This window comes from Crocuta crocuta, unplaced genomic scaffold (assembly GCF_008692635.1).
Source record: "Crocuta crocuta isolate KB4526 unplaced genomic scaffold, BGI_CrCroc_1.0 scaffold431, whole genome shotgun sequence".
Taxonomy (NCBI): domain Eukaryota; kingdom Metazoa; phylum Chordata; class Mammalia; order Carnivora; family Hyaenidae; genus Crocuta; species Crocuta crocuta.
In genome coordinates this window covers 3,723,679-3,738,430 of record NW_027528859.1, presented here as the reverse complement: position 1 = coordinate 3,738,430, position 14,752 = coordinate 3,723,679, and the positions used below count along the sequence as shown (strand labels likewise).

General features: G+C 48.2%; 1 protein-coding gene across 2 annotated transcripts; it reads right to left on the bottom strand.

Annotated features, from left to right (window-relative positions):
* Positions 1-590: 590 nt before the first annotated feature.
* Positions 591-14,133, bottom strand: ZBTB5 (zinc finger and BTB domain containing 5). Of its 2 annotated transcripts, none has more exons than XM_077756166.1 (2): positions 13,995-14,133; positions 591-5,032 (listed from the first exon to the last, which is right to left on the bottom strand). In XM_077756166.1, the coding sequence occupies exon 2, from the start codon at positions 5,026-5,028 to the stop codon at positions 2,995-2,997; it is 2,034 nt and encodes a 677-aa protein (XP_077612292.1). In that variant the 5' UTR covers positions 5,029-5,032; positions 13,995-14,133; the 3' UTR covers positions 591-2,994. The 2 variants fall into 2 exon arrangements, with proteins under 2 accessions (XP_077612292.1, XP_077612293.1); XM_077756167.1 differs by lacking the exon at positions 13,995-14,133 and adding an exon at positions 12,601-12,646.
* Positions 14,134-14,752: the final 619 nt, after the last annotated feature.

The following is a 14,752-nucleotide window of genomic DNA, read 5'->3' as shown; positions in this document are numbered from 1 at the left end:
TGAGGTCACAGTACTCTCATTTTGGGAGCCAAGAATTGGAGATAGGTGGGTTTCTTAATTTTTATTTTAAAGTTAGCGTCAGTACCTTCACGCTCTGCTCCCTTTGTCCATCTCCCGCGTCATCCCCACCCCAGGTGGATGCCCTTTTTCTGATCACCACCTTGCTTGCTCCTCCTGCGGCCAGGCCCCTGCATGGCCAAAGCCCTGCTCCCACCGAAGGCACCAGGTTCCGGCTCTGCCCAGCCACGCCAGCCTGGCACACGGAGCTTTCGCCCCGGGAGGCAGGTAAGGGAGCGGCAGAAAGCACAGGAGTAAGCAGCTGGTTAGGAGGGGCACAGGGCGCGCTGAGAACAAGGCTCACCCACGTCCTCGCCTCCAAGGCAGAGTGCAGGGAGCGCAAAGGGGTGGAACCGAGGGGGGTGGCCAGTGATCGTGTGGGGCGGTGTGAAGGGTGTTTTTTAGGAGGTTTGGGTTTTTTTATTAAAAAGTACTGGTCAAAGCAGCATTAGCAGAGAAAGCCATACTACGTCCCTGTTTGTTTCAGCCTTAATGACCTAGGTGAAGAAAAAGAACACGTTTAGTTAGAGGCATGAATGTGACAAAGTTTTTATTTCAAAATCGCAAATTTTGACCAGCATAGCACCACTGACATGGGTGCCCTGACAGAACTTTGTGATTTGATCACCAGAAATGATTATGCCGGGCTCTAATTAAGGCTAACCAATCAGAATCCAGGTACCCAATACCAGTTATAATTCAGGTAGAAACCTCGGATCATAGGAACCCTGAGACTGGTTTTGCAGGGAACCTCTGAATTATTTTGTAAGTTCTACAGCATGTATGAGGACGCTGGCCCAAAAGCTTGCTTCTCACACATAGAAACTAAGAGGTAGATGAGAGATTCCAGATTCCATCTAGCCGCAGAGAGACAGGGCTCCAGCCACTGTGTCAGAGCCAGGCCCTCAAGCGAAGTCCGCTTAAACCGGAGCGGAGGTGAGGGCGCAGCCTCCTGGCACCTCCTCCTCAGGCTGGGAGGGCTAGCACTGCTCTCCCCGGTGCTACTGGCTCCTCTCCCTGGGCGTAGGCAGGGCCTCTTCTGTGCTCCACCTTGACCTACCTGCTTCCCAAGGTTAGTGTCCTCACAAGACACTGGTCCCGATGTCAAGTAGAGGGGTGGATGTAGAGCCTCCTCACAACACGTCAGAACACAACCACTGACAAGAGCCACACACCCGACCGAATTTCACACGCGATCTATCCTCTGGCAGTCTCTTTCCCACATTGAGGAAGGAGAGGAATCACAGAAGTCTCCCGTTCGGCTTTTCTCCCTGGAGCTCAGTTCACAGGTCGATGCTGAGCCCGACTCTGAACGTTCGGATCTCAGCCACAGACAAATGTGTGACCTCGCACATTAGATTCAGAGGAGAAAACCCATGCTGATCGTTTTAGGCTACACGTACTCAGCTCCCTACTCAAAGGGACTGAAGGATTTCTCTTGATTAAGCACAATGGTTTGGTGTCTCTAAAAAAGCCGTATAAAAACTGAACTCCCGTTCATGCATGAATTAAACTGACTTCATGAGCTCTACAGAGGCACGTCTCCCGGAGGCCCAGGAGCCAGGGCTCAACCTAACACAGGTGCCGGCAGAGCCCCGACAGCGCAGGAGGGGCTGGCGAAGCGAGGCCCCGCGGCCCCGAGACGCCCGGGCAGTGGCCCCGAGAGGCCCGGGCAGTGGCCCAGATGTCTCCTCAGTCTCTGGTGCTGCCTGGTGACTGCCATGCTCTGGGCTGCCCAACTCTCCTGCAGAGTCTGGAAGACATCTATCTGGGAACACTGCTACGTTTGGATTCTAAACATTCAGTATTGGGTGGGAGCAACAACAATAAAAGCTCAGGTCTACACTTTAAAACTACAGTATATAAAAGTAAGTAAACCCACGGTGGAGGGGGTTAACATCGTTTTTGGTTAGTCTGCAACAAAAACAGTGACGTAGGCCTGGGAAAGACGCCACCTGGGGCGAGAGAGTGTGAGGAAGCGAAGCAGAGGATGGGCTGGTCACTGGGTGAGACGCGGCAGGCTGGCCCGGCCCCCGGAGGCTGGATGGAGCGGAGGGTAAATGCGCCATGAAAGATCCCACAGAACAGGACTCCACACCATCGGAACAAAGACGAACACCAGCTCTTTTCTGACTTCCAAACATGGAGCTGTAACATACGTGACACAAGTTGGCTGAGACTCCACTAAAACAGCACGAACAGAAACCACACCTCACTTGTCACTCCCTACAGGTACGTACTCCATTTACAGCTCTGCTTTTAAAAGCAGGAAAAATTGTTCAAACAACTATCCAGCAGTGATGTTTTCAAAAGTATGTACACCTACGGTCCGGAGAACGCTCGCTCTGGACCCAGTGTCAGCACCAGCAAAGTGCAGTGTCTGTGACTGCAAATGAGACGGGAATTTAAAATACAGTACTTTCTGAGGCCTTGGATTCGCTCAGGATACACTTTAAAGCATTCGTGGCGGACAGGCATGTCCTCAAGGGCCTTCCTTTTGGACAGGCACGAGTGCGCCACTGGTTACACCTAAGTGCATTTTGCATCACTGTACAGGTATATAATATTCCCTTCGGAGGATATAGGAAATTTCATTAAATGCTCCACGGAGTTTTATAAAAACTGCTAAAAAAATTTTTTTGCACTTCAATTCTTAATGTTTAAATGTGCCACTTGTAACACCATCGATTACAAACTACTTTCTGACTGAATTACTCAACCCTAAGGAAGAACTTGGCTTCGGGGACCGCGTGCATCTTGCTCGGAAACGCAGCAGTACGTATCCTACGCGTACTCGCTCCGCACGCGCTGGGCCCGGAATCTCCATGAGCCGCCGGGCAGCCCGCAGCCTGCACCCCGACGGCACTAACCGCCAACCAGAGGAGATGACGGCGTGGGTCCCACGGCTGGTGTCGGCGTGACCCCAGGGGCCCGGGGTTAGAGCAAAGTGCTGGGCAGGTTGCTGCTCTGCCAGCGCAGGCACGTCGTCTTTGAATGTTTGTACAGGTGGCTGGACTGACTGAACCTCTTGCCGCACTTGAGGCAGGCGTACGGTTTTTCACCTGTGTGAACACGGATGTGCTTCTTGCAATCTGTCAAGGTCAGAAAAGTCTTGCAGCAGATCTTGCAGGCGTACTTGCGAGCCCCCTCCACGACCAGGACGTTGTGCTCGGATAAGGCCTTCTTGCACTTCGACAGGACGTCAGCAGATGCCCTGGTCAACTGCGGAGGGCCGGGCTGTGCAGGGTGGCCATTCTCAAATGAGGACGTGGCCGCGTTCATCATTAGCTGGGAACCGGCCGGGTTTTCTGGGATCTGGGAGCTCCTGACAGAAGTTACCACTGGCATTTTGGGAGCTATGCGTCGGTAGTATGGGAAGTTACCGGCCCCTCCTCTCGGGGAGCCCATCATTACCCTGGAGAAGGAGGAGTGGAGGCCCAAACCAGACCTGGAAAAATCCATCCCAAACTGTTCTCCTCCTTGGTAGCCAGAAGTCTGCACGCATGGCAGGCCCATCACTTCCTGCATAGGCCTGACAAAGTGGGAGTCCGCAGGCTCACTGAACGGGTTCTCCACGTGAGAGCCAGGGGCCGAGGAGGGCCCGCCCGCAGGCCCAGCCTCTGGACTCAACAAATATGGGGCCTCGCCCTCCAACCTGCAGTCACTAGTGGTGTTTGGGATGTTATCATCACTGTTCTGATTTGCACTAAAGTTCCCTCCTCTGCTCTTGTTAAGGAAATTCGAAATGCTAAAAGTCGATTTATGCTCCAAGTTATTTGTGACTTCCAAAATATGGATGTCACCCACCCTGTCAGTGCTAGACTGGGGATCTGAAAAACTCCGATCGCTACTTTCAGGGCTGAGGTCGATCTTCTCAGCACTGACCACAACCCCTTCCACTTCCACAGATTCGCTGCCTTCTGCTTGTGAGGTCACGTCACTCACTTCGTCCTGAGGCTCCGGAGAGCTCAGGGGCTCAGATTTAACCACCACTCTCATGTGTTCCTTGTCACCAAGACCAACCTCAGGATTTTCACACTGAAAACCGTTTTTCTCAGTTGTGGCTTCCTGCTCAAAACTGGTCTCCACCTGAGTTGCACGAGAGGCCATGGACAGTGGGGCCATGTTGCTGGCACTGTTGTCCGACTGGCTGGGCACCTGGGCGTCTTCTTGAGCACCAAAGGACTGGTCAAACATGATGGCGTTGTCTTCCTGGTTGTCGGTCATGCCGTCGGCCTTCGGGTTGTCCACGATTTTTAGGGAATCGGGTGAAAAGAACTCCTCCCGGGAATGGACCCCTGACGGCCCAGTCTCTGGCGTGACATCAGCAATGGCGGACTCCTCCATGGCGGGCCGCAAGCGCTGTCTGGCCCGCTCCTCGGCAGACTGCTTGCGCTTATGAAGGCGTCTCATGGGGAAGGGCGTCCGCTGGTCCAGGCTGCTGCGCACTGACGAGCTCAGGGGGGCTGGCTGCTCCTCACCACTCTGGCTGGAACCGAGGGCCGAGCTCACGATGCTCAGCCCCAGCTGCTGCAGCATAAAGGAGCGCTGCATGCGGGCACTCTGCTCCTGGACGCGCTCGCTGGGGGGGGACATGGGCAGCGTCCTTGTCGTTAAGTAATGTTTACATGCCTTAACGACAGAGTTCAGATGCAGGTGAGAGGCTGCCAATAAGACATCCATGACGTTGCTCTCACCCAGCATGAGGGTGGAGGTGTACATCATGTCAATCAGTGCGGCGAAGGCCTCCGCTGTCACCACCTCGCTATCCAGCTGGATCATGTTCATGGTCTGATCTCCCTCTGCCACGGAGAACAGGGCTCGGAAATGCGTGCTGCATGCTGCCAGCACAGAGCGGTGGGCTTTAAAATGTCTATTCCCCACTACAATGACACAGTCACAGAGCTGACCGTGAAGTCTCTGGTAGTTCAGTTGCTGGAAGATCTGTTCAAAATGTCCAGGAAAATCCATGATCCTGGAGAAAACAAAAAACAAAAAAACAAAACAAAAAAAAATAATAAAAAATAAAGAGAGAACATGTTAAGACTTAGAAAAGCTGAAATCAAAGCAAGAGCACAGAGGCTGTGATGAAAAGAGATGTGGATGGCCCAGCTTGGACCTTTTAAAGCTTCTGATATTTCTGATGATGGGCACACAGACCAAAAACCTGTCTCGTGAGGAGCAAATGCCAATTCAGCTAACAGTCCTGGACACATGTTCCCAGGTGGGATCAGCTACTGGCCATTTACAGGCTCCCCTTCACTCTTACTGGACTGATCCCTGGAACACTTAGGACCCAGTGTGTAAGAGATGGAACATCTACCCTGCAGAAGTTCATTTGAATTCTGCATTCCCTAAGCTCCAAGAAATTCCAGTCTTTTGGCAACCTTAAGGAAGTGATGGGGCAAATCAGTATGAGTGGGTAACATTTCCAATTATAGACGGTGGCAGATCGCACACATGCATTTACCTCCACTCACTGCTGAAACCCCATTAAAAGGACACCAAAGTTTTTGAATTTGCTCTTTAAAAGGTAGAAACCCATGAGGAAAAGGAAAATGGGAAAGAAGTATCAGTTAGCATTTTGGAAGCTGGTGAGCAGGAAAATGAATGAGCGCTAACTGACTCAGCAAGCCCAGAGAGCTAAATCCTAAACTGGCAGTGGCCAAAACAACCTGACATCTATAGAAGCCCCCTACCTACCCAAAGGCTCGGGAGCTGACTGCACGAGTGCCGGGGAAGCAGACTGAAGGTGATGCGAAGACAGGAGGACTGGCTGGAGGTCTATTCAATAAAAAAAATTATCTACTTGAAGTTCTAGGGAGAGCTTTCAGCTGCTGAGCTTAGGGACCCACCCACCTCCTGCCCTTGACTATGCAGGGGAAGCAAAGAAGGGTCTTTCTATTTTTTACTTCTATAGCGACAGGCTGGTTGCTGATTTATCCACTAAACATGACTATACATAAAGTGGGCTGAGATCAATCAAAAATAGGAAATCAGAGAGCTATCAGGTAAGCAGAAAGAAAGCCAGAGCACTCCTTAGTGATAATACAAGATACACGAGGCAACAAAGTGAGCTGGTCAATATAAGGGCAAGCCAAGCCCTGAGACTTCATGTTCTTTATAAAAACTAGTCACTTGAAGTAGGGCAATGTGTAAAGCAGATTGTATCTTCCAAGATGGCTCGCCACATGAAGCTCTCCCATACTGCATGCTTTCTTACAGTGTGACATTGACCCTCTTCTCATCAAGACGTGGGGTCTGTGTTCACTGCCCCTAAAGCCAGGCAACTGTGTGACTATCGCAGAAATGACATAGAACTCCCTAGAGATAAGGAAATGCTTTTTGTTGTTTCAAGCCATTAAGTTTGCAATGTGATTTGTTACATGGCAACAAACAACTGGGACAATGTGAAACTTGTTAACACCTCACAAATCAACATTCAAATCCTGTCTCAAGGAATACTTGTTTTTTGTCTGCCTACCTTGGGGGACAGTCTTAGTGCACGTGGTGCAGATCAGACTGCGCAAACCTCTGAGTTCCAAGAGTGGACGGATAATCCAGGGAGACCTGGTCAATACGGTACCCACTCCCCACGACTACAATGATGGTTTCCGAGATAGGTACATGACCCAAGCCATGCCAATTAGAGTCTGCCCTGGCATTCTCTGAACCCAGCTTGCAAGTTATAAGGTAGATGTAAGTCTAGCACTGATGGTGGCCATTTGTGCCTGTCTGAGAAGGAAGCCAAACCCAAAAACAACAGCCTGATCCCATCAAGACCCTGGGATCCAGCCAGGACTGTAGGTGGCATCACCCTAGGGCTTCCTATTTTATGAGCCAGTGAATTCCCCTTCTATCCGAACCTAGTTTATGTTGGATCTGTCACATAGTCAAACATGAGGTTTAAATCATAGTTTCAGAAAAATCTAAATAACATGTCTATCTTAAAACCTTTTTGGATCTAGAAGGGGTATTTTAAAAATTCAGTTTGGGAGACATAAAAGTTGTTACTCTCAGCTCTGATGGAAGAGAATCATGAATCAAGATCATGGTTATTCAAAACTCCCAAGCAGTTCTAGCAAACTCAGAGTAAAACCCAGTGTAAAAGCAATAAAAAGAGCTCATGCTGAGAAGGTAAGTGTTTTAGCAAAAGCTGACTGTCTAAGGCTTTGAAACCAAGGAAAAAAGCTTCAGGTCTCTAAAAGATCTTAAAATGTGACAATATGAGCCTATATAGTTGGAGGAGATTCAGCAAGTAATCTACCAATTTGTAACTGCCTGACTCAGAGTGAGTGTACACTACAATATCTGTTATCTACAGGAACAGATTTTTAGTAATTTCCAAACTAAATATAATTAAGAAAATACACTTACGCCACTGCTTGTTATAGTAACATGAATAATCAAGAGCTGACTGTTTTCTCAATAGATTTACTTTCCTAATAGTGCTTTACTTAGACTAATAAAAAAGTTCATTTGTGTTCTAGGAGAACAAACCCATTAATAGCACATTTTAAACTATTTGACTTCTATATTGACCTACCCGCCTGCTTTTCAATAATATACTTAGTTCATAAAGCAGAGTACACCCACACTCAGATACCATCTACCGCCGTACCGCGGGGCCTGCTGCCTGCGAGCCAGGCAGGACCAGCACACAAGTTGCCACCTGCAGGAAGTGTCTTAACCTTCTAAGGAATTCTCCACATTCAATATCCCTAATCTGGATAAAACCCTAGCGGAAAAAGTAACCAAGCAGAACTTGTCCTCCACTTTTAAAGATGATCTGGGCAAAAACAAACGTAAGAGAATAAAACTAGGCCAGGGCCCACACAAGCGGTCGAGGATCGACAGGGCTCCAAGTCCTGGAGACAGAACCCACTGTTCTGAGTTGACTGAGTGGAAGTGGGCAAAGGCTAGGGCCCAGGTGGGCGGGCGGGTGCCCAAGGTTAACTCCAGAACCCCATCTGTCAGCACGACTAATTTCATACTCTGTTTGTGCTCTGTCAGGGCTGGCTCGGACACCGGACACATCAGATCTATTAGAAAGGGAATCTATCAACGACCAAAAGTGAGCATGACTGGGGAACTCAAGCTGAAGCCAGAGCCCGTACCATCTTACCCTCCCCTCCAGCTCTCCCTGCTCTGCCACCTTGTTTTCCAGTCCAAAATTCCTGGGGATTAGCTGACCTAGAACTTCATGATTCTGTTTGAATAAGAAAAGGTATTAGTGCCCTACTTATATTCCTAGTGCAAACTCAAAATGCTCTACTAAAACAGCTTTCTGAGGGCATTTTCTCTCCCACCCAAAGTGCCTGATGTACAGTTCAGTAAGTTATTTTTTGAATGAGCTTTGACTGTAGACAAAATATAACACCGCATTACCCAACAGTCATTTTCCTGAGAGTCCTGTCTCTACAATCAGCCAAAACCCAGAAAGTCTCAGAACACCCAAATTAAAGATCAAAGCCTGTGTACGAAAGGTTTCCTCATAGGAAAGCCCCTCAGGAGCTCACATACATAGTCTTTTGTTTTAAATAAACAAAATTCAAGTTTTTCTAGTTTCCCAGTTGATTGAAGAAGAGCAACAGCAATCCTAGAATGAGGGCAAGTGGCGGCTGCACACTGACAGCTGCAAAAAAAGACAGCTGACCCACTAAGGGACAAAAGAGGCCGGCAACTCGGAGCCATGTCCTGGAGGGGCTACACAGCCCTAGAGATCACAATAGCTCATGAAGGCATTTGTGTATTTGGTATACAAATTCATTCATCCAGTGTTTTGAAGTGCTTGCTTCGTCCAAGGTTAAGTGCTGTGGAAGAGAGATTTGGATGGCATAGTCCTAACCATCACAGGTGCTTAATGGACACAAGACATACAAATAACCATACGACAAAGTGGAAAGCATTAAGTGCCACCTGAAAGATGAAGTGTGCTCAGCAGCTCAGAGAAGGCAAAGGTTATTTCCAGCTTCTCAGTGGCCCTGACAATAGAGCTAGGGACAGGTTTGCATTTGAATAAAATGAGATGTAAAATGCATTCCACACAGAGGTAAAAGTGGGAGAGGTTTGAGGTGGGGGGGAAGCCGCGTATTTATTCTGGCTGGAGAGTAGGTAAGGCTAGCGTGGTAGGCAGTGGATTGTAAATGCTCAAAACTGATGTTAATGATCACCACACATGGTCAGACAAGTTAAAAAAGAGGCATATAATTTTGAACTAAAGACTATCATCACTTTTCAGGTTACTTTTGTAAAAAAATAGTTTATATTTTTTCCCTTTTTTTTTGAGAGAGAGAGAAAGCACGCTCACGTGCAAGAGTGCAGGGAGGAGCAGAGGGAGAGGGAGAGAAGTTTTTTTCTTTTTTTCAAAGAACAAGAATCTCAAGCAGGGTCCGTGCCCAGCAGGGAGCCCAGACAGGGATGGGCTCCATCTCCGGACACTGAGATCATGACCTGAGCCGAAATCAAGCTTAATCAACTGAGCCAGCCAGGCGCCCCCAAAAATATTTTAATTGTTTTTGTTTGTTTGTTTTTTTAAAGCTTGAGCACACTACCAGTCAGGGTTCTTGGCTGTAGCAACAGAAACTGTTTCTAGCTAACCTAAGCATAAAAGTAAGTGGCTGGAAGAGTTGATGGGAAGGCTGGCCACCTGAGCTGGATCTGGGGTGCGGGAACAATCTGGCCAGAGTGCTGTGTGAGTGCTGGACACAGGCACTACTACAAAATGCCGACTCCACAGGAGACTGAATCTCCCCTTCCCTTCATCATCGTTGGTTTCAAATCTTGAACACATGTCTTTTTAAATATTATGTGAGATGAAATGGAAAGTATACTTGAAGTCACTGTGCTGCGAAATGGAATGCACTGTTGTCGCAAGGAAAAATACCTGTGCAACTTCGGAGTTGTAAGCTGAACTAATTGCTTTTCTCATGGAACACCATTATAACTTGGGAGAATAATGACTGACAAACTATGGTTATTCAGACTTGTGTATCTGCCAGACATTCTCTTGAAAATGAATGAAATGAGCTTGTGGTTTCAAGGAAAACAACTTAACAGTATTTATTGCCTATGATAAAATTTGAGCTTTCAGGTAAAAGTTAGAATTTTGGAAAATATGTATTGGTCACCATGAGTTTGACAGCTTCCCAACTGCTCAAACCCAATGAGATCACTAGCGATATTAATGAAACGTGATTTTTTAAAAATATTGTATACTAAATGCATCAACATTTGGAAGATCTGCATAACTCAGTGAATCAGTATTTTCCAAATGACCAATGTTATAAACCGTGATGTTAAAAAATAAGGTATGGATCGGGGCGCCTGGGTGGCTCGGTCGGTTAAGCGTCTGACTTCAGCTCAGGTCATGATCTCACAGTTCGTGGCTTCGAGCCCCGCATCAGGTTCTGTGAAGGCAGCTCAGAGCCTGGAGCCTGTTTCAGATTTTGTGTCTCCCTCTCTCTCTGCCTCTCCCTTGCTCATGCTCTGTCTCTCTCTGTTTCAAAAATAAATATAAACTATAAAAAATTTTTAAAAAAAAGGTATAAAGAAATGCATTCACAGTGCAAGACACAAAGTAATGTATTTCTGTGTAACAGAATAGAAAAGTTTGTTGATACAGTTTCAGATTACACATTGCAACTAACCACTTAAGAAAATACCATTTGCTCAGCTCTGTTATAGTACTGGAAAAGTATCTGACAAAGCTACTAAAATACTCCCCCCTCTTCCAACTACATACATATCTGTATGGCCCTGGATTTTTCTTAGTTATGCTTTAATCAAGATTATATTACAACAGGGGTGCCTGTGGAGCTCAGTCAGTTATGCGTCTGACTTTGGCTCCCGGTTTGTGAGTTCAAGCCCCGAGTCGGGCTCTGTGCTGACAGTTCAGAGCCTAGGGCCTGCTTCAGATTCTGTGTCTCTCTGCCCTCTCTCTCTGCCCCTCCCCCGCTCACACTGTCTCTCTCTCAAAAATAAATGAACATAAAAAAATTGTCTTAAAGATTATATCACAACAAATTGAATACAAAAGTATGAGAATATACCTGTCTTTTAAACTAGGCATTAAAGAGATTTAAAAAAAAAAGTATATTAATACCACCCTGAGCATCCTGGTGCCCAGAACTTGGTTTCAAATACCATTTTCTAACAAAAGGAACTAGTGCTCTTTGGAGAAATGGCTGATTCTAGGACTGGGGCAGAAAATACACATGATAAGCCTGCAGTATCTTATAATGTCAGAAGGTAAGGAAATGCTTCAAACAAACACGATAATGAGTACGTGAAAGGGACACAGACCAACAGGAGAAAGAACTCCCAAAGGCCACAGGTGAAACAATTTGAGCAAAAAGATAAAACAGTACTGGACTGTACCCCAAATATATACAACAAGTATCCATAGGTCCATGCTGATACAGGCGATTGCTTACATAAATAATTGGGAGAGAAGTGTCAAATCTCCTGTCAGGACAATTCCAAGTAATTTATGTAGACACTTGACCCTCAAAGAGATGCAGCCGAAGTCCCCGCTCCTTGAGGCAAGCTGCGCATGGTGACTTCCTTCCAGGGCACAGTATAGCCCGCCTATTATATTACAACGGAGTCGGGCTGCCGGACGGTTTGAGCTGCCCGAAAGATAAATCAAAGCCTGTAGCAAATATCTATATAACGAATCAAGTGAAAGGCACCCCCCCCACAACTGGACCCACAGATGAAAAGCCACTGCTTAGTGATGAAAATGATGAAAAAAACTGTAAGGGCAAGTGCGCTCAGACACAGCTGGTCTTCTAGCATCTGAGACGTTCACTTCATACTTAGACAAAAGGTGCAGTGTCGTGTCACATTCCATCCCACCTGCTACACTAACAAAATCTGATGCTACTAGACAATGTTCACATTTGAGAAATGAGAAGTACAGCAAAAGAAAAAGCTCTGCTTACCACTGACAAAGGAGAACAGTATTTTACAACAAATTTACATGAAGAAAATACAAGTTGAAAGCTAACATGGACTCAAATATCTTAAAGTTTTCTTTTTCCTTTCCAAGGAGAAGTTGAGGCACATTCAAGGTTCTGTGTCAGCCCTAAGGCAAACTTCGTCATGTCTCACTGTACAGAAGCTATTTTTAAGTCTTACCCACAGTGAAGGGCTCCAAAGCAGTATAATTCATACTCAGTACTTTCAGTATTAAAGCACTTGCATGCATCTTGTATCAAAGTGGTTTTTTTAAATCACTTCAACTTCTCATGACAGTCTTACAACACAGTCCCTTTTGAGAGAGCACTGACCTCTAAACTTAGGAAACACCACCCTGAGATGTTTTTCTTCCAAATCTTATCACGTTCAGAATTTTGCTAGAAATACCTCAATTAACCAGAATAGAGCTTGCCACCATCTCCAGCTATGTTTTCACACAATTTTTAGGGGAAAAAAGGCAAATCAAAAACCAGGTTGACTTCAGAACTTTTAAAAAGTCCTGGTTCATTTATTCAGCGAAACACAAAGGCTCAGAATAGGTCCCCAACCAGTTAGTCTTACCTGGCAGGTCACCAAAGCTGGAGGTGGTGGCCAGGCCACTCTTCCCAAATTTGCTAAGATTTCCAGTGGGGGTTAAAGCAACAGTGGGAAGCTTCCTTTGGTTTAGGGGCTGTTCTTTAAAATTCCTTCTTCTCTCTCCACCTGGTCTCTTCTCCCCACCGCTGCGCTTTCAGCTTGAGGCCAGCCACCCTCTCCGTGGGAATTGCAAGACTTTAGCAAATGAAAAGCCAGTTCTCCAGAAGACTACTAGGCGTCCAGCACACCTTTTTAATGATCTAAGGCACAACGGCCCACACAAGGGTAACAGATCACCAATGACTAAGGCACAACATTCTCTTCAACCTCTAAAGATCCCAAGGTACCTAACATCTTCTACTTACTATAACTGAAAAGTATATTAGCATATTTTGGAAGAAGTTTTGTTTCAATTGTTGAAGGTGAAGGGTTTCTTCTATCCATTCAAATTAACTAGAACCCGAGCCTTTCTTTGGCTTAGTAATCAAGACATTACTGTGCTTTTCCCTAAAAATTTTCCTCCGAATAAATATTTAGGATTTGTCTCCTATGAAGGACTTCTTACAGTACCCTCCACCAGACCAGAATGCAGGCTGACTTTTTTTTTTTCCCTTCTCGTTTTTGGAAGGGAAAAACCTAACTCTCCACCCCTCCTTAATTCAGTGCCTGATGTTATTAGCATTTACGTTCAAAGCTGTCCTCCAAACACGGGGAAGAGGGGGAACGGCAGTTCTTACCAACCGCCCCCCTACCTCCACCCCCCAGCTCCTAGCACGAAGGCTGGAAGTAATGGGCATTCAGTAAATGCCCATAATCAGTTTAGTCCTCTGATAACAAGCGGAGACATTCCAAAAGACTGGCTCCACCCCTCCAGGGTCAACCGCTGGTCCCCCATTCCAGAACGCCTTGGCCTTGCTCTGGTGAAAGGAAACCTCGACGCTCGCAGACCCAGGAAGGGGGCAACGAAGCCACTCTACCCCATCCCGTAGGGCGGCAGAGCCTCTGCTAACCCGCCAGGCTATAGGTCCTAGACCTTTCCCACCCCATCCCAGCAACCAACGCCGCCTGCCCGCAGATCCGTGGGGGCAAGAGCCCCCGCCCCACCCGGCAGACAGCCAGCCTGGCGTCAGGACCTAGGGGACGCCTGCGCAGAAGAACCCGCCTCCAACCAGCCTGGCCCCTCCGCTCCGGAGGGTAACAATACCCCTACAGAAAGACCGGCAGGGTAGGCGGGGGTCACTGGTACGCGTCTGCGCGCGCCGGGACGCCTAGGCTTGAGCCTGCTCGCGCAGCCAGCCTAGCTCTCCAGGAGCTCAACGGTCTCCACGTGAGCGCGCCCGCGAGCCCCACCACCGCTGGTACTGACAGGGTCGCCTCACCTGAGCCGGGCTCCGCCCCCTTGCTCTCTGGAGGAGGCAGTGACCCTTCTCCGATCCGACCTGACAGTGTCGGAGGAGGCGGGAACGTCCAGCCCGGCGTCTCAGCGACGGGATTTCCTCCCCCTACCGCCCACCCTGCCTCTTGTCCCCCAGCTCCTTCAGTCCTTTCGCCGCCGCACTCTGAGAACACCACGGCGGCGGTGGACAGTAAACGGAAGTGACGCCCGCGAGGGAGCCTTCTCCGTTCCATTCCTCCTCCCTCCGGTCGAGTTGCAGCCAATCAGAATGGGAGGGGGCGGGGCCGGGGCAGAAGAGCAGCCAGTCGGCGCGCGGAATTCGAAGGAATTTACTCGGCCCCCCGGAACATCGACCAATCGGCGGCCCCAGGAGCTCGCTGTGTTTACTACCGACCGAATCCGTGAGCGCTGGGGCCAATCACCATTTGCCTTACAACACGTAAAACTGTTATCAAACGCCTTTTAAGGCGGGATTTATCACTAAAAGGCTCTAGGTTTGGACTGTAGAAAAGAGACTTGGAGCTGCAGCCAATCGAGAGCCGCTGTGGTGGAGGTAAGCGGGTTTTCCGCTTAATTGTGCCAATCACAGTCGCGGCTGCCTGAGGTCTGCGCGAGCTCCGGGGCGAGCCCGCCGGGTACGGTTTCCCATCACTGGCTGGACGCTAAGGATTTCCCCACTCTCGCGGCGGCCCGCTTTTCCGTGACCCCGGATCCCTCTCCGAAGTGAGTGCCCTTCGCGGA